This window comes from Brienomyrus brachyistius, chromosome 8, assembly GCF_023856365.1.
Source record: "Brienomyrus brachyistius isolate T26 chromosome 8, BBRACH_0.4, whole genome shotgun sequence".
Taxonomy (NCBI): Eukaryota; Metazoa; Chordata; class Actinopteri; order Osteoglossiformes; family Mormyridae; genus Brienomyrus; species Brienomyrus brachyistius.
Window position 1 is genome coordinate 19,420,623 of NC_064540.1, and position 22,156 is coordinate 19,442,778.

General features: G+C 45.4%; 3 protein-coding genes across 3 annotated transcripts in view; 1 reads left to right on the forward strand and 2 right to left on the reverse strand.

The window, feature by feature from the left end:
* LOC125747266 (metabotropic glutamate receptor 4-like) overlaps positions 1-22,156 on the reverse strand; it is a 398,550-nt gene that overhangs the window by 339,495 nt on the left and 36,899 nt on the right. The window lies entirely within an intron of this gene.
* On the forward strand, positions 121-9,698 carry LOC125747285 (diphosphoinositol polyphosphate phosphohydrolase 1). The gene is made up of 5 exons (XM_049022295.1): positions 121-502; positions 2,000-2,110; positions 8,566-8,610; positions 8,783-8,867; positions 9,410-9,698. Exons 1-5 carry the CDS (start codon positions 404-406, stop codon positions 9,604-9,606), a joined length of 537 nt encoding a protein of 178 aa, XP_048878252.1. The 5' UTR covers positions 121-403; the 3' UTR covers positions 9,607-9,698.
* Positions 15,216-20,227, reverse strand: rps10 (ribosomal protein S10). Its single transcript, XM_049022296.1, has 6 exons — positions 20,159-20,227; positions 19,328-19,477; positions 18,039-18,213; positions 16,629-16,706; positions 15,483-15,538; positions 15,216-15,290 (listed from the first exon to the last, which is right to left on the reverse strand). The coding sequence occupies exons 2-6, from the start codon at positions 19,475-19,477 to the stop codon at positions 15,249-15,251; spliced, it is 501 nt and encodes a 166-aa protein (XP_048878253.1). The 5' UTR covers positions 20,159-20,227; the 3' UTR covers positions 15,216-15,248.

Below are 22,156 nucleotides of genomic sequence, written 5' to 3' on the forward strand. Positions count from 1 at the left end.
CCAAAGGGCGAGTTTTGACTTGTTCAGGCTAAACCTTTCCTAAATAGTTGTATATCTCGACACAATCTAGTCATATTGCTGCGTAACTTCAGCGGCGTCATAAGCGTAGGGTAATCGCTGCTGCGCTCTTTCCTCGGCTTAGCGTCGTATTCTCCTGCGCACAATACGCAATATATTTGGCGTAGCCCATCGGCCGCACGATAAGTGACGCCAATTGCGTAGCACTGTTAGTAATGGCGTCTGTGTCGAAGATGCGCTTGGCTCGGGGAAAATGAAGCGGAGGAGAAGTTATTCCTTCTAAGCAAACGCCGTGGTTTCATTCAGTGGGATTTCCTCGTCGAGAGAAGCGGCGTTTCCGAAGACTGTTCCGGCTTCGACGTGCCGTCTCCCGGAGGCCCCCGAAATGATGAAGCTTAAGTCGAACCAAACCCGGACCTACGATGGGGATGGTTATAAGAAACGGGCCGCCTGTCTGTGCTTCAGGAGCGAGAGTGAGGAGGAGGTAAAGGCCGAGGACGCGGGGTCGGGGGGCGGATCAGGGCCACGGAGAATAAAGGCAGTGGCATGGGATTAACGGCAGCCCCTTACCTGGAAACGAGCGACTGGGATGTTGGGGGGGAGGGCGGGGGTCCTATGAAGTGATCACGATGTTACTTTATAAAGATGATGATGATGATGATGATGCTGATGATGTTGGTGGTGAGATGGGGGGGGGAATCAAAATCTCAGGTTGTCATCTAGCGCCATCCAATTCCACGCCAGGCGAGCGTGAATATGTCATATGGTGTTACCGGGGGCCGATCGCGGCTGCGGGGGCCGCCGGTGGGGGAGAGGGAGCCGACCGGTGGTGTCGCCCCGTCGCCATCGCGCTCTCTGCGCCGATGTCACAGGCCTGCCATTGTCACTGGCCCGGGAGGTGCGGTAATTAGCAATAAATATCCCGTCATTTCCCCAATTTATTCTCGCCAGGCTGGTATTCCTGATCACTGTACCGGGAAACAATACGCCGCACTACATTATGGTTAATTACACCCCAGAGTTAATAACTGTATAATTATAGTACAATTGACTATTGAGGATGGTGGCAAAGGTGGATTCCGCTAGCATGGTGTAAGATGTAAAACGTGTATAGCGTTTGCCAGTATTTTTCTCCTTGTTCATTTAGCTTTTTGGAGGTGTGAGTTTTTATTGTGTTTTTAATTCTGGCGTTAATTTCTTTGGTGATAATTTTGAAATCCATGGCTCACTAGTTTGTAAAAATCGATATAAAGAAACACGTTTTCAATGGGTCTCCGATATACCAAGAGCACCCCACCCCATTAAATTGTATCTTATGAGTTCATGTCTTGTTTTCTTTTTACACTACTTGAGAGACAACATCTACCGGAATCAAATTCCTTGTGTGTGCTTGCACATACTTGGCCAATAAACACGATTCTGATTCTGATTCTGATTGATATCTTTACATGTGAGGATGAAACGAACCGCGCTTTTGTAATATAATCATTGTCCTGTCTCAAATTGCGGATAATGTCGCTTTGTAACGGATGGGAAAGGTAACATATGCCTTTCAGAGTAGGGCGTACATGGATTTAATTGTTGTATTTGTGTTTATTTGTAACTTTGTCAGGGTTTTTGTTTAGTATTTTTAAAATATATATTCCATCATTTCACTACAGTTCTGTGGAGTAAATTATTTTGAAATTAATTTTATTATGGAGCAGTGTACCATGTTTCATTTAATGTTTTTAAATTATATGTATATGTGTTGAGAGTGAGTGAGTGTGTGTGTATGTGTGTGTGTGTGTGTGTGTATATATATATTTGTATGTGCGTAAAAATTTCTGTGGCAGTGATTGTGAATCCGGCCACATTGAGCTGAACCTTGTGTGTGTGGGGTGTGGCAGTAGCTGCTGCCATCCGTGTGCCCGCCCCCCCCCCCCAGCCCTGCCCCGGTACCCGCCTGTCCCCTCCCATTCATTTTTGCCTTCCATCCCAGGTGTTGCTGGTGAGCAGCAGCAGGCATCCTGAGAAGTGGATCGTGCCTGGTGGGGGAATGGAGCCCGAAGAAGAGCCCAGCGTTGCTGCTGTTCGAGAAGTTTGTGAAGAGGTCAGCCATTTTTATATCTCTCACCATTCGCTTCTCCTAGGTGTGGCCTGAACATCTGTTTACATCCTAACTGACTTTTCATATGCGGAGAAAGTCTGTATTTTTTTTTCCTCGGTTCTGCCTGGCTTGGTTCTGTTCATAAATCTGTGTGCTTTATGTCTTATTGTAACATTAATTTGTGAATGTACACTCTCCTGCAGGATTTACTATAAGTACGATACCTTTTAACATTTGGTAATTAGAATTTCGCCCACTCATGAAACACGGGCAGTTATTTCAGACTGAGACATGCTCTGTTTCTGTCTGGGTTCGTTATCGCAGCGTCTCTGAACATAAAGCTGGGTAGAAGCTGTCAAGTTCAAAAGCCAGTTGCTTTTCATCTCTGAATAGTTATTACTTGTCACTAAGGCTTTGTGATCTCTTTACCAGTGACACAAAGCTGGAAGACCGTCCTGGCAAATTCCTCTCGAGAGCATGATCCCACTGTGGTTAAAAGTAAAATAAAGACAGTATGTGGTTCTGTGGGCTTGACTGTTGTGCCTGCGATTGGGAGGTCACCGGTTCAAATCTCTTTTTAAATCGCGGTTTAAGTCGCTTGGAATACATGCATGTATAAATAAATAAAACGCAGTGTAATGCATATTGTGGTAGTTTATCAGGCCGAACTGGCACCTTGTTTAAGGGAACAGCAGTATGATGAAATGTTTCAGTCATGTGATTAGTTATTTAACAGCTACCCTGGGTACTGGGTTTCCTGAGAGCAGTGGAAACTCAGCTGGAGCGTTTTTTGCCCTCTTTGGGGGGTGGGGGGGGGCATGTAACATTAGCCAATTTCAGACCATCTGTTCGGCTCCCAGGTCATCCAGTTGAGCTGTGTGTTGATCCCACCCCCTCTCCCGGCAGCGCGGCATAAGCAGCTAGCACTCGTACCCCACTCCGTTTCAGGTTGCAGGTGCCCTCCCACCCGCTACAAGGCGCTAAGCCAAAATTTATAGTTGCCCTTAACACCCTGCTTTGCCCATGGCCTTGAACGCCAAGGGTCCGCTTTAAGTTGTCCTCCTTCACGGGCTCTGCGGCAATCTTCTCCACATGTAAAACGAAGGGATCGGAGTATTGCTGTTTTAAGATGGCCTCCCCCCACCCCTTTAACCACACTAAAGCCTTGACTGGGGAGTAAAGTCAGGCTTGGCTGTTCCTGCTACCCACATTTAAGTCCTCAGACAAGAGCCAAAGATAAGCCTGTTGGGGGCGGTGGCCTGCGTAAGGGGGGGGTGCTCTTCTGGGTCTGCCCTGCTGCCCCACCCGGCTGGAATCAGCTGGGCCGCAAAACGCTGCATTTCTGAACTGTCACTCTGGCGCCTTTTGTTTGTTTTTGTTGCACTATTGTTACAAATTTTAATTTTATATGCTATGAGTTTTTTTTTTTTCTTTCCTGCGTGTGTGTAATTTATCTCTGGTTATTTAAATCCTTATGACTCAGCATTCTCTGGTTTCTTGGGACCCGCTGATGTTTGGACTGCAGTAACGGGACATGCCTCAGTTACGGTGTCTCCCCCGCCCCCCCGCTAGCTTATGAGAGTCTGAAGCCGTTGGCGCTGCATGAAATGTATCTGCTGCCTGCTTCAGCTGTGAGCTTCTCAGTTATATACGGAACTTTTGCAAACCCTAACGTTCCGCGTTATTGCGATCGGTCACCTGCTCTGTGAGCAGCTCCCTCTGTTTTCCCCAGCGGTTCTGAGAGCTTGTCACCTCCCAGGGCTCCCTGGGTCATCGCTTTCAAATATGCGGGATAATCAGCTACTGCGGGCAGCCATGAGCTCTCGGATAGCCTGGCAGCCGTTTCGGGGATTTGCGGTCTCCCCTTCCTGGCTGAAAGAGTCATCACAGCCCTGTCACAGGGGCTCCTCAGCAAGGGGTCACGGCCAAGTGGTGCATTGCCCTGGCAGGCGGGGGCGGGTCTAGGGCGGCCTGTACTGTGAATGGACGATCCGTACCCCGTGTAATCCAATAGCGGCAGACAAAGTGTCCAGTGGAACGTGGGTGGCGTGATAATCCCTCACGCTGCTGCTGTCCAAGCCTTATTTCTTCCATGCTGGACTCGCGTCCCGTGGAGCCTGGAGCTCAGCCTGGCCTGCACTCTGTCAGAAATGGTTTATATGATAGAAATGTCTGGCCTGTGGCTGAGATGGGCGTCCACACCAGCTGGGCTTCTGGCTAGAGCTGAAGTGTTGGAATGGGTGCGGGGGAAGAAGTGATCTCCATCCACATGCCCCCCAGCCACCAGACGCCTCTGTCTTGCAGTGACTTGGGTTTCTCTTGTCCCCCTCCCCCCCATTCCAAAGTGGCATTGATCAGATTGGCTCACCGTCATTGTCCTTGTACCCCAGGTCTGGACCATATCATGAATACTATATTAATACCATTTTCCACTGATTTATGCAAGTTGCTTTTTTTGATTCTGGGCCTCCAGAATCATATAATTGAATGTATTCAAGGGCTGTTGGACCCCCAGCGTCCGCCCCTCCCCCCCCCGGATGCACTGTCCGAGGCGGCTTAGGGCCCAGAAGGCCGGATCCGCCGGCATCGCGTGTACCCGCGGACTCACCGCCTATTAATAGCACAGAACTGGAAGCTGAGGAAGATGGAGCAGCTGTGACACCAGCGGGGGCTAATCCTGACCCCTCCCCAACTGTCATGCCCTCCCCTCTCGCCCCCCCGGCAGAACCCCGACTGTCTCTGGGCACGACCACGCAAGTGTCTCCGCTCCTCAGCTCTGTGTCCCCCATGATATCTGCTGCCTACAGAATTTTTCCCCGAACGTTCTGCTGTCCTCTCCATCCATGTGACCCTCACTGGCCCTGGTCCTTGTTCCCATCTCGCTGCATTTCTCTTCTCTCCTTCTTCTTTTAATATTTCTTCAGGGTCTGTGATGAACTTTTTGGGGAATTTGTTTTTGCCATATTTGTGACTGGGGCATGTATTAACCACTTTTTTTTAGCTAACGTTGAGTAATGATAGTGTTATTGACACGCGCGTGCAGAAGCTCACGTCCCAGTGCAGTGTAGAGTCCAGCGAGAAGCACAGTATCCTGATTCCACCTCCGGCACTAAAACCCCATGTGCTGCTTTCTGCCAGACCTGCTTCACTCACACCCTTCCCAGAATCCCCCCCCCCCCCCCCCCCCCCCCAATCACCATTGCCACTGGAGTGTTGAATGGCCTGTCGTGGGCCTCAGTCGGTAACTAACACGATACAAGCTCTTCCACTGCACCAAGTACAGTACTTTCGGTACTCTTGCTTTTCCATTGACTTCTAGTCGAGTGAAACTTTTTTTTTTTTTTTGTCAATTGGTTATGCAAATAGCATGCAGCTAAAACACAATACAAATGCTGCCTTGAAAACAGTTGCGAACTCAGAAAATAATGATAAACGAAGTAAAAACAAATGCCATTTGGTCGTAAGAACATGTATAACAACGAATATTCGATGGCATGACAAATTAAAAAGTGTTTTGTTGAATATACTAATACAGCACGCATATAGCATGCTGTCCTAGCAATGTGATTTTTTTGTTATAAATAATAAGTATTGGGGCATTTATAAAACAAAAAATGAGTTCATACATTTCTTACAAACCTGTCTCAGGTTTGTAAGAAGGAAAGTGCAAAGGCAGTGGAGGTAAAACTTTTGAACTGATTTTTAAAAAGGACAATTAAATAGCAAAGCTTGCTATTTATTATAGTTTTTTTTTTTTTTCTTTGAGAGTAACAAAGTGAAAATATTTTTGCGAAACTTTAACCGCCCCGCGCTATAATATCTGTACAGAATTGAAATATTAATATAGCTAGCTAGCAATGTAAGAATTGTATGCACATAACATGCGATGTTATTACACATCGCCAAGCCGTATAACAGGCATTTTTCAAATTCAGTACAAAATGCCCCGCCTCTTTGTTGTGACGTGATGTCATTCAATGCCGGTACTGGTTTTTACGCCAGAATTTCAGGACCAAATTCTTCTAACCCATTCCAACACATAAGTAGATCTGAGTCCTAGGTCAGTCAGCGGTTAGCTGCAGTTCACCTGGTCCGTGTCACTTTGGAAACGCTGCGGGGGGGATAAAAAGTTTTCGAGTGCCATTTTCTAATAGTGACATCATCAAATGTTGGTACTGTGCTTGTCTTTTCACTTGTTGCTGGGTTGGGCATTTTATTTTCTTTGTACTATTCCGCTTTGTGTGGAGCACGGTCGTTTGCATAAACGTGCGGGGCCATTTATGCTTGTGCATGTTGGTGCAATCGCAGCCAGGCACCATGCTGGAGATGTGCTCTGATACCCTAAACACGCTACTGACTGAATTTCTGTGAATTGTCCACCCTGAGCCCCCAGCCCTGATCCTGCATGCTTATTCCCAAGGATGGACTTAGTCAGATTTATAGACTTTGCAGCAGTTTTTATCATTTTAATCTCATATTCTCAATCTTTTGCGGGGAGGATAGCAAGAATGTGTGAAATCAGATGGAGGGAGATATTTATTACATTATAGCACCTCTTGCTTTACAGGCGTAGCCTGTTGGATCAAAGGGAAACCTGCTTGTATCCACTAAGAACAGTTTTTCAGGCACTACTGGCTTTACGCCTTTAAGAACATTTTGGCTTCTGTCCTGCAGATGCGAGATACCGCCATCAATCATGGAAGTTGTCTGCAGAGAGCTCGGGTACCTCTGGCCAGAACCGCGTGATGCATGGAGTTCTGGGTCGGACCAGGGCTTTATTTTGGGGCTTTCTCTTTCAACCTGGTCTATGGGGGGTCCCCTAGGTGTTGGACAGTCCATATTTGAGGAGGGAGCAAAGATGTGGACTGTCTGGCGACTGACAACTGAAACTGAAAATAATGTAAAAGCTAAATTTAAAAAATCAAATCTGTAACAACACTGGTTTAAGTTCCAGGTCTTATTTTACTTCACTTTGTATTCCAGTGCTTTTGGCATGATGGCCTGCTCACAAATCCTGGCTTTATGAAGCTCTCAGTTTATCGCTTTAAAAGCGACTGGGTCATATACGTATTCAGCCATATGGCCATTTTCAGTGCTGCCCTTTTATGGTGTTTAGCGGTTAAGTGTCTAGCTTGTGGCCAGTGTTCCTCTTTGCCAGTGCACATTTGCCCATGTTTGGCTGATGCAATTTTTTGTTTTCCAGTTTTTGTGACTGTTGCACCTGCAGTTCAGCCACCAGCTATTCAGCCTCCTGGGAAGCTTATTGGCTTTGATGCTGTTTGGAAAACTCTCACAAAGTGCTGATTGTGTGTGACGTTGGCATTCAGCCTCATGTGGCTCCCCTTTGTTACTGCTCTTTGTAATTGTAGAGCTTTTAAAATGTCTTAATTTTTTTAAATAGTATGTCCATGGTGTTACCTATCCGCAGTGTATGCGTGTGTATGTAGACAATCCCCTTATCTGCATTATTCTATCAACTGAGACTTCTGTGAGATTTCTTATAGAATTTCTTGCTCAGTGTATTAATTTCAGGTTTCAACCTATTATTGGCGATCTTGGTGATATGGGACCCAGTGTACATTCACATCGCTCATCCATGATAACATCTGGGTTAGGTAGGGCGTCCCCCTACCCCCGCATCCTGTGCATCCTGGGGTGGAATTCAGAGTCTCTGAGGAAAAAACAGCATGGATGGATGATTCTGCTGTGCATTTTAGTCCAAAAGGTGACTTCAGCATGGACAATCTTACCCGCAAAGGGCCAGTGTGTGTGCAGGTTTTCTGGGGTAACCTTTAGGTCAGCTGTTCACACCCAGGTGTGAGGACTCTTCAGTAAGTCAGTCCTCAAATTAGTAATCTAATGAGGGAGTTGCAGTGAAAACCCGCAAACACACCGGCCCTTTCTGGATAAGATTCCTCACCCCTGCTCTAGAATGGTGTTTCCCAATCTGGTCCTTCTTAACAGTCGGTCCACGTTTTTGCTCCCTGGCAGAGAGTCCACACTGTGTGTGGGTCCCTAAGGAGTGGATTGGGAAATACTGCTCTAGAAAACCTCACGGGTCCATGGAACAGGACCAGAAATCCCATCATGCTTGGCAGATTCTAGCACTTGATGATACCTGTACTAGCTCCAACCAGATCATACTATGACATTTTCCCTTTTCCCCATAGATACTGGGGGTGAGAGGAAGATGTAGGAGTCCTCTGTAAAGATTGACCTGTGTTGTTATTAACATCTGTGGTGCCCAAAATAAGTCTTTTCTGCAGGCAGCACCCACTGGCAGGTATAGGCCCTATGGGGGGGGATAGGACTGTGTGGCCAGACCATGTCATACTGGGGGGGGGTGTTGGCAAAGGCAACCGAGTTGAGCTTCTAAGAGTGGGGAAGACAAGCTGGCAGCCGGGCGAACTCACGCCGGCAGTGTGTGCTGCTAATCCTTACTATGCTTTCTTTGACAGGCTGGTGTCAAGGGGACGTTGGGGCGGCTCGTAGGAATATTTGAGGTGAGGTTTTCTGTGGAGTCATGAACACTGATTCTGCTTTTCGATTATCTGTTGGCTGCCGTCCAACACCCTTGTAGTGTGTCTTTTAATGTATGATTTTTTTTGCTACAATGTTCCCTCACACTGCCCTCAGGAATACTCCCTAACCCCTCTTACGTTTGATTTGCTTCAGAACCAAGACAGGAAGCACAGGACGTATGTCTACGTTCTTATCGTCACAGAGGTCCTGGAGGACTGGGAGGACTCGGTCAACATTGGTACGTCCTTCCCCACGTAATGCTTTGACCGACAGAGGATACAAAGTCTTTTTGATCAGCTAATTCAGTATAATCGATGCCTGAAATGCCAGGGATCCATGATAGATATCACATTCAGCTGAGGAAATTAGTTTGAGTTTCGAGTACATTCAACTTTGTCACTGTACAACTTTGTTGTGACTACAAAAGAACCTGCTCTACTTTCCTTGATCTGAAATGCTGTGTTTTCCTAAGCTTATCACATTATCCAGTTGTATGATATGCCACTTACTAGTGATGAACAAAATGATGTTTCATGAACCATTTGCTGAATTTTCTGAGGCCACTACATGGTGCCGTCTGATTCGGAAATGGGCACAAATATCTTCAAAACAAGCCAAGAGTGCCATTCAATGTGGTCAGAAAATACATCAAGTGGTTCTTGAAGTGTAATTTTGTTCCTCACTACCGCTTGCAGTATCTCCAGTGAACCGACCCGCACTGCCCCTCCCTGCTCTTATGCCTCTAATCTGCCTCTCTGGCACACCATCGCTTCTTCACAGGGAGGAAGAGGGAGTGGTTTAAGACAGAGGAGGCACGCGAGGTGCTGCGCTGCCACAAGCCCGTGCAGGCGTCCTACTTCGAGGCACTGCGGCAAGGCTGCCTGACCAGCAATGGGACCCCCATGCTGGCCACGATATCCGGGGAGCTGCCGGCCACCTACAGCCTCAGCCAGAGCTCCGTCTCAGGCATCAGATAACTACACAGGGGCGGCACCCACGCCCCGGAGCCTGGGACACAGCCGCGTCTGCTCGCCCCCCTCCTCCTGCCACCCCCACCCCACCCCACTGCCCGCCCCCCCCCAGCCTCTCCCTCCCGCCGTCTGTCTCGCCCTTTTTTTGTGCCAGACTGTGGCATGAAAACCTGACTCGGTTGGGGTGAACATCTTACACTTTGTAAAGTAGTTTTTTTCTTCTTCCTCTTCTTCCCTGCTCCCTACTTTTTATCAGTGGTTTGCATGACCCCCCCCCCCTCCTTCCATCCCCCAGTTATATGAAATTTATGGAATGCAAGAACTACTTTTTACCGTTGTGATGTAAAGGATGTACTTTGTGCTAATTCTTAAAGGCCTCCAATGGTCTTTTAATGTCCTCTTTGTTTCTGTTCCTCCTTTGTGTGTGTGTGTGTGTGTGTGTGTGTGTGTGTGTGTGTGTGTGTGTGTGTGTGTGTGTGTGTGTGTGAGTCTGTATGCATACGCCCCTCCCCTTCCATATTGGAAATACCACCCTCCTGTCTCAACAGACAGGTCTGTGTGAGTCTGGCTTGCTGTGCATTGTGGGATATCGTCATTGTTGGTTGGGGATGAGGGGAGGGGTGAATTGTACAGGGTGGGGTGGGGTAGCTGTTGATGGGTCGAGTTCTTTGTAAAATGTTTAGTTAAAAAAAAAAACGGGAAGCCAACTCTACTTTTCTAACTGGAATCAGGACACAACACGTTTGTCAGTTAATGCCCTCAGTTCTGAAATGACCCGAATGTCAGTGACGAATCTCGACCCGACCAGACCAGGCACGGGAATCCCAGCGTACGATAAAGAGAGACAGCGAAATGGTCAAAGGGTTAATTGGCTGTAACCAACTAGATTGGAGACCAGGAAACTGGGATCGATTCCCAGATGGGCTTTGGACTTCTGGCAGTTTTGTTGGAATGGAGCCTGAAGAGCTTATAGGAGGTTCGCTCGCCTTCAGAAACGCTGCCATTGGTACCTGTCCTGAAAGGATATAGTTAGTTTGTCCGGCACGTTTAATTCTTCCTGTTGCAGTGAGCAGTCACTGTGGGGATGGGCTCTGTCACCAGAAGGTCTTCATCTGGCCCCAGGAGTCAAACACATTTGGGGAAGGTGGGGGTCCCCAGGGAGCGGGGGGAATTTGACCGTCACCGGTTCCTGGACTATAAACGTGGACTGTGAAGTTCCCCATCAGCCAGACGGCCGTTAAAATTCATGAACAAAAGATGTTTACACTGTATCCATACCGTTTGCCTACCTGCGAGTAAACACTGGACTGGCTATTTCTTATTTTTGAAGACTGCGGTATATTTTGAAAAGCACTTTTGAATTAGGATTTTTTGTTTCCTTGAGCTTTTCATGAATATTAATTCTACACATTCTGAATCTGCTTGACATTGAATTAAAAATTTCTAATGAGACTTGTAGGACTTAAGTCTTGTACGAGTAAGAGTATTTTTAACATATTAATGTAGTTTTTTTTTTTCTATTCATAAGCATCCGGCAGTTTTTTTGCTTTCTCAATGGATGCGCCCAACAGTTGGCTATATGCTGAATACTGTGAAAATGGAGTCCGACCCTCCAAAGTCCTTTTGGACATTCTGCACAGCTTAATGGTGAGCCCACGCATGGTGCCGGGATCCGACACCATGCCACGTGTGATTGACGCCTCCTGCCGAAAGTCTGGGAAGCGGCCCGGTGTGAGGCTGAGCGATTTATAGGGACTTCTGTGAGATTTCTTACAGGACCACAACCTGACACCTGCCCCAACAAAACCCTTCCGTAAATGAGGCCCTCACTTTCCACCTGTCTTCCAGTTCAGTGGAATCCCTGTTGCTCTTTCAGGTGACCTACTGCTGAATCTCCCCCCCCCCATGTCTGGTCACACTGCCGCAGAACAGGCTTCCTCGGGTTTCAAGGCTCGCCACTGCCGCCTCCACTCCCTATCCGCCATTGGCAGAGGGGTAGACATTCTCACCTGCCCAACGATGCCAAGGTTGTGGTCGGGATACGCAAATGCCTTGCCTAAACCTAGAAACCGCCCAGAGTACAGTATAACACCGAGTCCTCTACAGCTTTGGCTCAGTGTTCGCTGACAGTTTACTTACCAGTATTTAACTAAAATTCTCAAAACTACAACAGATAGAATAAGTCAAAGGTGGCCCATTCCGCGGTCAATCTTTGCTACCTGTTATGTTAAAACTATAGGCTCTATGGCTGCATGGATGTAGTGATTGAATCTCTGCTGGTGGGAGTTATGGCAGGATGGTATAATTGGATAAAAAGGCAAAGGTGACTGACGTGGAAGAACAGTGACTTGCAAAGCGCGGGATTCGAAGCAGCATAGAAAAAGGGGACTCCCAGTACTCCTGCTGACCGGAGTTGATTTGTGCTTTTTTTTTTGTTGGGGGTGGGGTGACATATTTTGAAGTTGTCGGGATAGATCTCCATAAAACGGTCAAGGGGAAAAGCAAAAAAGCCGCGAGGGATTGTGAAGCTGGAAATGCTTGTAGCGTTTCTAGAAAGCTCTCTGTCCCGGCAGTGGTGTCCTGAGTTTGGTCCATGCCTTGCCTGAAGAGGAGAACGCTTCGTCGGTGTGTCTGCCACACGTCGGTGTGTTGCTGTCCCAGGCGATTTGCAGGCAGGGGGGGGGTGTTGCTGACTCTCACCCCTCAGCCGGAAGGGGAGCCCCCGCGACTTTGGCCTTGTTCTTCATACCCGAATTGCGTTTTTATGGTGCCAGTAGGTGAGTCACTATTATGCCAAATTTCAGTGGATTTTCATTTTCTTTCCTTTGGGGGGGTGGGGGTGGGAGGGGTCCTCTTTCCCCCTTTTGGAGATTCCTATAGTAATCTTGTTGTTTTTTTTTTTTGGTTTTTCGTTCCCTACCTTCACCTAGGGCTAAAAATGCTGCAGTCCAGAGTTATCTGACTTGTCACTGATGTCACTGGGTGTGTGTGCATGTAGAAGCGTAAAGTAAAAGTGGTTTGGACTCTAACACCCACAACCTGTGAAAAATAGGTATGCAGTTTCTGACTACAGTGGTCCTGTAACCTCTCCTGTCCATGTTGTCGATCCTGAAACCACACCAAGTTGAATTCCTGTAGGTATTAAAAAAAAAAAAAAAAAAGTGGGAGGGGGTGTGACAATGTTTGTGTTTTACTAAAATATCCACCTGTTCATGCAGCTTTGTGTGCTGAATGTTCTGCATGTTGCCAGAATCTTGTCAAATCATACACATGAATGTTTATTTTTTCTGTTCTGAATGCACGCGCAATCCAGACAATATTTTCTTTGATTTTTGGAATGGTGTGCAAGGGCTTATATAAAATTGCTGACAGTAGTTTTTTTTTTTTTAATGATAATTTTCTAGCACTTTACATGCATGCAAGTCAGAGCAGGGGAAACTGCTTAGTTTGTAATCTATCTGATGGCTGCACGGCAGGGGTCCCGAACTTCGGTCCTGGGGGGCCAGAATCCAAGACAGTTTGCGGGTATTCCCTGCACAAACACATCTTAGTCGGCTAATTACCAGGTTTAGTAGGTGTGTTTTGCACAGGGAATTCTGCAAACTTGCATTGGATTCCAGCTCTCCAGGAACAGATTTGGGGGGCTTTGCCGTAGAGTGTAAATCTGCAATTAATTTTGTGTTGTCACCTCAACTAATGTTAAGATCTTGAATGTAAAGAAAAAAAAAAAATTAGCACCTCTCGCATCTCATTGAGAGCCAAATGTTTTTCTTGGAAGACCAATACTAAGTGTGTTTTTTTTTTCTTCTTATTGCCAACGAGTTCTGATTTTTTTTTTTTAATTATAAATATATATTTTTTTTTACACAAAGCCAGTTATGGCAACATACACGCCGCTGAATGTCAGCTTGGTGGCCCCAGGAGGATCCACCTGCCTTCCCCGCTAAAGCGGAGTCATACTCTGAGCCATTGGGCACATAGAGACGATCGTCTGCCCTGAGCACAGTTTATAATCCCAACTGGTGGCCTGCGTAGCGATGCCCTTTTACTGGTCTTTCTGATTATCTGTCACTGGAGTGGTTTCATTGGGAATCATGGAATAAACCGGTTTTGAGAAGATTGTAATATAATGTGCCAACAAATAAACGCCAGTATTTCACACCCGCTGCTCTGGGCCCCCGTCCTTTCTCACCTCTCGCCTGCATTTCCCGACGACATCCTGTTTAAACGCTTGCCTTCTATCTAAACTTGCTGGTGCTCTGGGTGTGTTACTTGCGCTACAGTAGCGGCTGCAGATTTCACCATAAAAAGATCAAGTCGAGACAGATACCCAGGGTGAGCGCGATCAAGATGTTAACTGGATACAAACCGGGGAAGAAATCTGCTGGGTTTGAAATGATGCATTTGGGTGTCGAAGTTGGTGGCATCATTTCATTTCCCAAGCAGGAAGAGGAATGTTTATTTCCCTTATCGACCAACTGTAGACAGCAGTAGTGGTTTATTTTAGACGTCGATGTAGCCAGCTGACCTCATCCCATTTTGATTAACCACACCTGATGTTTAATTATAAATCCCTTGATTACCTGACTTCTTTGTGGACATGATGGGAGGGGGGTGGCAGCTGAGGATTTGGTCGCCATGACTACAGTTGAAGTTCACCGAAGGCCTTGATTTAGTACACGTTATAATACGTGACACCTGAACACCACCATGTAGGCCATTCACTTTAGTAGTAGTTTTACAGAGGTTAATTTCATTGGCCAAATTGACTGTTTACCTCTGTGATTGAACTGGATAGAATCTGACCCAAAGGCAGTAATCAATAGGAATTTGGTTAGTTATGATTGACATGCCCAGTACCACACCCACCGTGGGTTTCAATGTCAAGTCTACATTGTACGACATAATCCTCCCATCAGCCAATCATCTGCAACTATCATGAAGAAAAATAACTTTCAGGCAGAACATGTAGGTTTCATTATATTTCTGCTAAGCACTTAAGTTGTTCGTGAGGTGAATTTTCATGTACTGCAGTATCTACAAAACAGTATAATAGAACGTCCAGCACACAGTAGTGCTATAGTGCAAAATGCATGAACGAGGACAGAGAAGAATGACAAAGCAAACCACAAGTGCAAAAGCAGCAGCTCAGCACAGCAGTGTTCAGAGCAAATTGCCAGGGGAGGTGACCCTAGTAAAGCAACCACTGAACACTAGCAGAACATTATCTGCCATTCTATACAACTGTTCTAAAGTAGGAAGGTATTTGCAGGTATGGATGCATTCTGTGCGCGCTCAGGAGTAAACACACGCAACTCTAAAAAGGTCTCTCCGCCTGAAGATGAAAGTCAGACTAACCAACCCAGAAAAATCTTATCTTGCACCCAAAAGAGCAACATCACTAAAAACCTTATTACTCCAGGAATGCGACAATATCGAGAAACCAAGCCAGAAGCTTCATCAGTTTGCGTTTGGAAGCTGTAACACACACGTGTCAAATTCAGTAACACTGTCATTCTTGAAATAAAAAATAAGCACTAGTTTTTCTTGGAAATTGTCTAAAATGCATAAAGCAGTCACCCGTAACTCCCACAAAACAGACTAAGGGCACGGCGACAGATTGGCTCAGACTTTATTTTACAGAAACGTTACTGAGGCTGCTGTCCTCGCCCACGTCCGAAGCCACCTCTCTGCAAGAGGAAGAGAAACAATAAAATTGAGGCATGAACTGCTGCACCTCACACTTGGGAAAAATAACAGTTCTCCTTATTAGTGCATAATCCACACATGGAGCGTGGTAAGGCGGACGCCTGCCACTGTGCACAGGGAAGGCGCCAAGGTTTCTGAGCAGGCAGAAAAATGCTGGAGGAACTGGTACTCACAAACTGGAACTCAGTGGCTGCTCCGGCCCCAGCTTCAGCCTTCTTGTCTGCACCAGCTACAGACAGGAGAAAGAGGAAAAGAAAAATAAACTCGAGTCCAGCACACTTCACCACTGTGCGTCTCGCTCAGGCAAAATGACTAGACTTCTCTCACTATAATAGCCAAATTCTGTAAAACTACTTTTTCAATGTTAATATTGTTTGTGCCATTTTTTAGCCCCTTTTGCATATTACATTAGGTTTAGTTATGCAAGGATAATCATGGGATTACAGTTGATATGCTGACATTGTATTGGTCTACTGTAGGTTCTCTACTGCGTATAAATATGAAAGAGAACTGACAATGTGACTGGTTAGAAACTTCAGACACGTGTGCATTTAGGAAGCAAACAGCCTTCTGGCTCTCTTCCATAACCTTATCACCTGATTCTGTTTACTTAATACCAAGGGGAATAAAGGACATCAACGTTCATCAGGATTTGGTCTGCAGAGTAACACATCTTAACTGAGGCCAGTTATAAAATTAACACTTGACACGGATACTAGTCAAAGTGTTCTTTCACTACACCCATGAGAGTCATCTCTTCAGGTGCTGACAGCAGCTCTGACAGTAAATCACAGTAAAAAACACCCACAGCGGATGGTGAGATACAACCCACTTCCCCTCTGAATCCTTATATACTCAGTAGACATTACAGCAAGCAAAGATCATCTCCAACCTACACATCCTGCTCACCATCTCTATCAGCCGCAGGTCAGAGCCCACTAAGACTATCAGGATTCTGTATTCCTCTCTCTAATTCCCTCCTCACGCAGTACTAACATGTATACTACTCATCCATTCATCCAATGCATGTTGTGTGCGATACTACACTACCGAATTGTTTTGGGGTGTATTGTATCACTGTACACTGTTGATAAAAGTGTGGAGAGTCTGCTGTGGTCCCTGTATGTATTGTACACAGAGTAATGTATTGTACCGAAAAATTCCACCGGCCACTGTGTGGCAAACAAACAACTGAACTGAAAACACAGAACTGGAATTTTGCCACTAGTCTCATTCTTCAGTTCCCTTTCTCCCCTCCTTGAGATCGCCACAGTACCGTAACACCAACTGCTGTCCTATCTCCGACAGCGTGTACTTACGTGGGGCCGCAGATCGCCTATAGGTGTCGCGGTCCGCCTCCCCGCGTGCCAGCCGAGCAGGCCGCTCCCCCTCCAGACCTGCAACACAAGCAGTGGGCTGTAAGGCTCCGCCCAACCACCGACTCGCTTGCTGACAGATGCCACTCACCCACAGGCGTCATAATACCTCACCAACCGGCAGAATCGTCCAAATAAACCAGCATTTCGTTTTTTTTATGTTAGATTTAACTTTATTATTAAAGCACAAGTACTTGAACAACAAATGCAGTTCGGCATCTAATCCTAAAGTACAAAATATTGCAGAAGTGATAGAAAGTGCTACATAAGATAAAAAAATACACATTTATATGGAGATAAATATAGCGGTATAAAGCAGCTCAGTCGCATTATGGAGCTCCACCCCAATACGGAATTAAAGCCAAATTAATGTTTTTAAACTCACAGGCAGCCCTATATATTTTCTTAATAAAACAGAAACCATTTTAAACACTACAGTTTCATTACAGGTCAAGCAACACATTTAATTGCTGCAGGATGTTTGTGACGACGAACATAATGTGGCATTTCTCCTCATTGCCACAGAAAGGCATCGTCCTATAAAACCTCTTACTCTAGCCCAGCAATTAGGATGGATGCCAGTGCCTGTACTGAAAAGCCTGCATTAATCTATCCTGTCAATAGTTTCACCGGCATCTGGTGGATTTGTGCACGTCTGCTTTTCCCATTGTGATCTGCACCAAATCGGAATTTCTGAATTGCCAGACAGCAGGACTGCAGCACGAACGCAGCATTCCATGTAATATTACATATACAGAAGGACATTTCTTTTGATGATCTACCTATGAGAATCAGAGGTAGTCAGTGATGATTCAGTTACTGCCTCCAAAAAAGCAACCAAGCACCTGTTACAGTAACGGGCCTGGAGCATAAAATGTACAGGACTCCAGGCTCAGGGGATTGGATATCAGAAACCGACAATAGGCCAAGTAACCGAGAGTCAGTGTCTGACAGGTGACTATTGCCTGTGCTTGGAAAGTAGGCTTAGGCTCCACACAAAGCTGGATAGAGCTTGTTATGTGGCTTTCAGTTCAGACTTCTAGCCTAGAACTCTGAGAGTTTTTTAAAAAGGCTTTAATATGTTTTTTTTTTTATTATTTTTTTTTTTTACATATTTTCACATCACAACTGAATGCGGCTAAGAAAAACGATCAGAACCACCAGCACTCCCCCGTCAGAAGGCAAATATTTAGTTAATCTATTTATCATTTTGTTTTTGTTTTGTGGTTGATGCAGCCCACATGTGAACGAGAATTCCATTACAGGTATGCTCACCCCTGCCAAAATTTGACCAAAAAGGTAAGATCATCACCACTGCAGCCGATCTCACACACAGGGAGAACAGGAACTCACCTTTGGGCCTTGGCCGTGCCGTCTCGGGCCGGGTCTGCCGGCGAAGAGTGGCAGGCACGATCTCGGGGGGCAGGTGAAGGAAGTCTCTCAGGTACTGGATGCCCTCATTGGTAAGGTACCAGTAGAAGTGGCGCCAAGCGAACTGCTCCTTTACGTAGCCACGAGACTTCAGGGACTGCAAAGGAAGGGATCGAGGCAAGTTAAAGGCTGCCATTCATCCAGGTAACACCAAATCTTAAAAAATAAAAAGAAAATTAAATACCCATTAGAAAAGTCTGGTACATAAACCCACTTGGTCATGCATACCTAAAACGTGAAATTTCCCCTTCAGCCACTTCAGGTGAGGAAACAAATATTTAGGTGTCACATGGCCAAAAAGTAGTGACCACCTGCCGAATATTTCATTACAGGCAAACACAGCGACCAAACGCTCGGTCAATCAAAGGTATGCAGCTGGTATCCGTTGTTTTAAGCTCTGCTTTTTAAGTAGCGAAAAGAAATCCTGTCCACATCATCAGCCGTAATTTCATTCAAAATGATGCACAACTGAGAAAGCAGGGAGCATCTGGGGTTAAGGGCCTCGCTCAGGGGCTCATTGGCAACATCACTCGGCTGACCAGGGGATTAGAATCAGTGACCTTCAAATTATGGACACAGAGTCCTAACCCACGGAGCCACACACCACCCCTTTTAAAGGTCTGCTTTAGTATTAAAGTATTAATGGATGGCTGATCCGATATGACAGACATGTATAGAAAGCCTAGGTGATGTCAGATGAAAAATAGCAACTGGCTGAATCAACTGTGCTCTGTTACTGCCACTAAACAAAAACAAACCATTAGACAGGAAGCCTGTTACGGCACAGAGACTGCACTGCCGTCTCACAGCTCCAGAGAAATGGGTTCCAATCCCACTGCCACTGTGTGTGTGTGTCTGTGTGGCGTTTCATGTTTACATGAGATTCTTTCAGGCAGACCAGTATCTTCCAGTAACAAAGACAGGCAGTTAGTCTAACTGGTGTCCCTAAATTCATAGAGAATGACTGTATCTGAGTATCTGGCCCAAGCTGAACTAAAATCTTGCCCAGGCCTTGTGCTTTCTCCTGCCCGGGATGGGATCCAGACCCTTTTGGACCGTTAGTGGTTTGAAGACAGATGTTATGTCAGCATAACACATTCTTTGCAGGGGACACCCCCCCCCCCCACATATTCCCTAGCAGTGCTCAAGCCTCCATTCCAAACAGCCCTTGGCTGGGCTCACGTGAGTCACAAGGAGGGAAAGACACCTACCTGCATGGCTTTCATGACGTGAAGGTTGGGGACGTTCTTGTCTGCCAGCTCGGGGTGCTTGGCGAGGTGCACATCCTTTTTGGCCACCATCACGCCCTCCTTGAAGAGGAGCTCATAGATGGCAACGCGATTCTTCTTGGGCATCAACATCTGCGAGGACAGACATCAAGAGCTATGTATAGGGAGACCTTTAACTGTACCAGAAAGTAAACAGCTTTACATAAGGCTGGGTATTTCACAACCACAACAAGTGTTACTTGTACATGACAGATGATCACGGTTTACAGCCATTACGTGGATGTTCCGGAAAGTTGGCAACCGAAGTGAAACCTCATACTAGATTGGAAATAGCATGGCTAACTAGCTAGCTAGCAACTTAAATTTACGCCTTGAATGTGAGCTATAAAGATGAATATTAAGGCGGGGTGATACAAAACTCGACATTTTAACAGTGTTGATAAATGTTGTGTATAATACAGTGAAGACCTTCATTGTGATAGCAAACCGTTTTCCCGATTCCCCGCTTAAGCTACGCCAAATATCAGACAGCTATCAAAGAAAATATATGACGCGACCGGGGGAAAAGGAATTGATTTTTGGGGGGGTAAATATGTTGTACTTTGTACATTTAAAGCAAAACGATAGGCCCTGTACGTGATACTGATGCCAGATATTTCAGCATAAACTTGGGCCGTGTTACACTTTTTTCAAGAAAGAGGATAGAACATATGAACTCAAGAAGGTAATAAAACCTCTAGTAACAGTAAAAACCGCAATTATACAACGATGTTACAGATATAAAGACAGATGTCAAACCAAAAAACTGCCCACCTTAGCAGCTTGCTATTAGACCTGCGCCGGAAAGGAAGTCGCGTTCTTATGACGACTATTTATAGTGCCGGAAGTTGTGCTGCCGTTGTATTTCTATTTCTTCTGTTTGTGATAGCGCCACCGTGCGGCTGGGAGATGCCATTTCATGATTATATATTTCTCATCTTCAGAACCCGTTGTTTCCGTGTCGGCCACTTAGCAGCATAATGAATGTCTCCATATCTATAAGATCATGTCGATTTATTTTACGTTTTCCCCTTAGAATTAACAATGGCCACAATCATTTTGCCAACTTCACGTTTAGTCTTAGTTGAAAAGGACATCTTCAGGGACGTATTTTAAAACGTTAGGGTTATTCGAACATAACCACCAGTGGAACGCCACGGACACAATGAATCACAATGAATTAATCTAGATCTGACTTTTATGCCAGTGATGTTAAAACAAAGTTAATAGGTGTTAGGGAGCAAAAAAGCAACAAGATTCCATAGTCCAGCTTGCCCAAGATGGCTGTCAGAGATCACCTACCAGTTTAGCTAACTTACTTATTCATATATATCCATGCAGTTTTGGAAGCTTTTAAAAATCACATCTGCCTAATATGTGCGTTTGTAAAAAAAAAAAAAAAAACGTCTTCAGCGTTATGTGGTCGACATCAGACAAAACCTGTGAAAATGACATTTCGTCAAGAATGTTCCTCTGCTACATTTCCTGGGCTAGCTGAGTTAGGCTCCATAGACTTTCCACTGACCTTGTACTGCAAGGACGGATGGATGAATGCAAGGATGGGTAGATGGATAGATGGATGGATGCAAGGATGGATGGATGAATGCATGCATCGATCAAAGGTGGCAGAGCTTGTTATAAATATAAAAATGTAAGCAATTTACAATATTTCAGTTGTTATCTCAGTACATCACTTCAATCAGTCTGGCAAAGTAGCATTCTGGTGCTGTTCTCGGTTTATTTATTTGTTCTCCATTTGGTTATTACTCTTCCCATATGCAGACTAAAGCAAACATCCCAGGCCAATGAGAATTACAGTCCATTATAAAGATATTTACGAAGAATAATGGTTCTGTTTTGGCCTTATCCATCCTTAGGCATTAAATGGGCTTTTTTCCTCGGCTTGAAAAGCCATTTGCTGCACAGAACCTTAATTCATCATGTGACGCTACTAATAAATTGAAGCATTTTAATGCTTTTAACTCCAGTCTGTTTTCCTGGAAATTCTCCTTTCAGTTGAAGGTAGTACCAGGTACATGGCAGTACTGGATTCGTGCCCCAGAGTAAAGCTCATTATTTATAACAAATAACTGAATTTTTTTTGAGTCACTTCTGTCCTTTCACTTAAAATTTAATTTTGACTAAAATATGTTTGTTTAATGTAACTATGGGTCAGAACTATAAGTACAGTACAACTAGATGAGATGTCATAGACAATATATAGTCTAAATTAATTATGCCAGTCTGTTGGTCTTTTATGGCCTCCAGTGCAGTTGCCCCCACATCCAACATCCCACTTTGCATCTTATCTAATGCAAGGTCAGGCGTCTATCCTCAGACATTCAAGACTTAAGGCAGGGATGATTCTGCAGGGGATGCCGGTCCATCACAGCGCATTACAGCACACACACAAAACATTCACACATCATTCATAGACGCGAATTCAGTTCATTGCATGTCATTGAACTGAATCTAAGACATCCCATACACTTGGTATGTTGTTTGCACTTGATGTACATTGTCTAACCGTAAATAAGACGTCTTTTATTTTGTATTTAATCTGTACTGTTTTGTAATGTACTGGAGAGACACTGACTGCTGGAAACAAACACACACACTTGGCCAATTAACCTGATACTTATTCTGATTCTGATTCTTTGCACTATAGGAAAAAAACGAACTGAAGGAAGCCCATCTGGACATGAGGAAGGCAAGTATATTTATATAGAACATTTCGGACATAACTGCATATGAGAGTGCTTTACGTGGTCA

What these genes read in the sequence shown, in the direction of transcription:
- LOC125747285 (XM_049022295.1), top strand. Translation starts at nt 404, where the DNA reads ATGATGAAGCTTAAGTCGAACCAAACCCGGACCTACGATGGGGATGGT. An exon ending in GGAGCGAGAGTGAGGAGGAG is followed by an intron (nt 503 to 1,999) that starts GTAAAGGCCGAG and finishes CTTCCATCCCAG; the next exon opens with GTGTTGCTGGTGAGCAGCAG. An exon ending in GGAGGACTCGGTCAACATTG is followed by an intron (nt 8,868 to 9,409) that starts GTACGTCCTTCC and finishes GCTTCTTCACAG; the next exon opens with GGAGGAAGAGGGAGTGGTTT.
- rps10 (XM_049022296.1), bottom strand. Translation starts at nt 19,477, where the DNA reads ATGTTGATGCCCAAGAAGAATCGCGTTGCCATCTATGAGCTCCTCTTC. An exon ending in TAGGCGATCTGCGGCCCCAC is followed by an intron (nt 15,539 to 16,628) that starts GTAAGTACACGC and finishes TCCTGTCTGTAG; the next exon opens with CTGGTGCAGACAAGAAGGCT. An exon ending in CAGCCACTGAGTTCCAGTTT is followed by an intron (nt 15,291 to 15,482) that starts GTGAGTACCAGT and finishes TTCCTCTTGCAG; the next exon opens with AGAGGTGGCTTCGGACGTGG.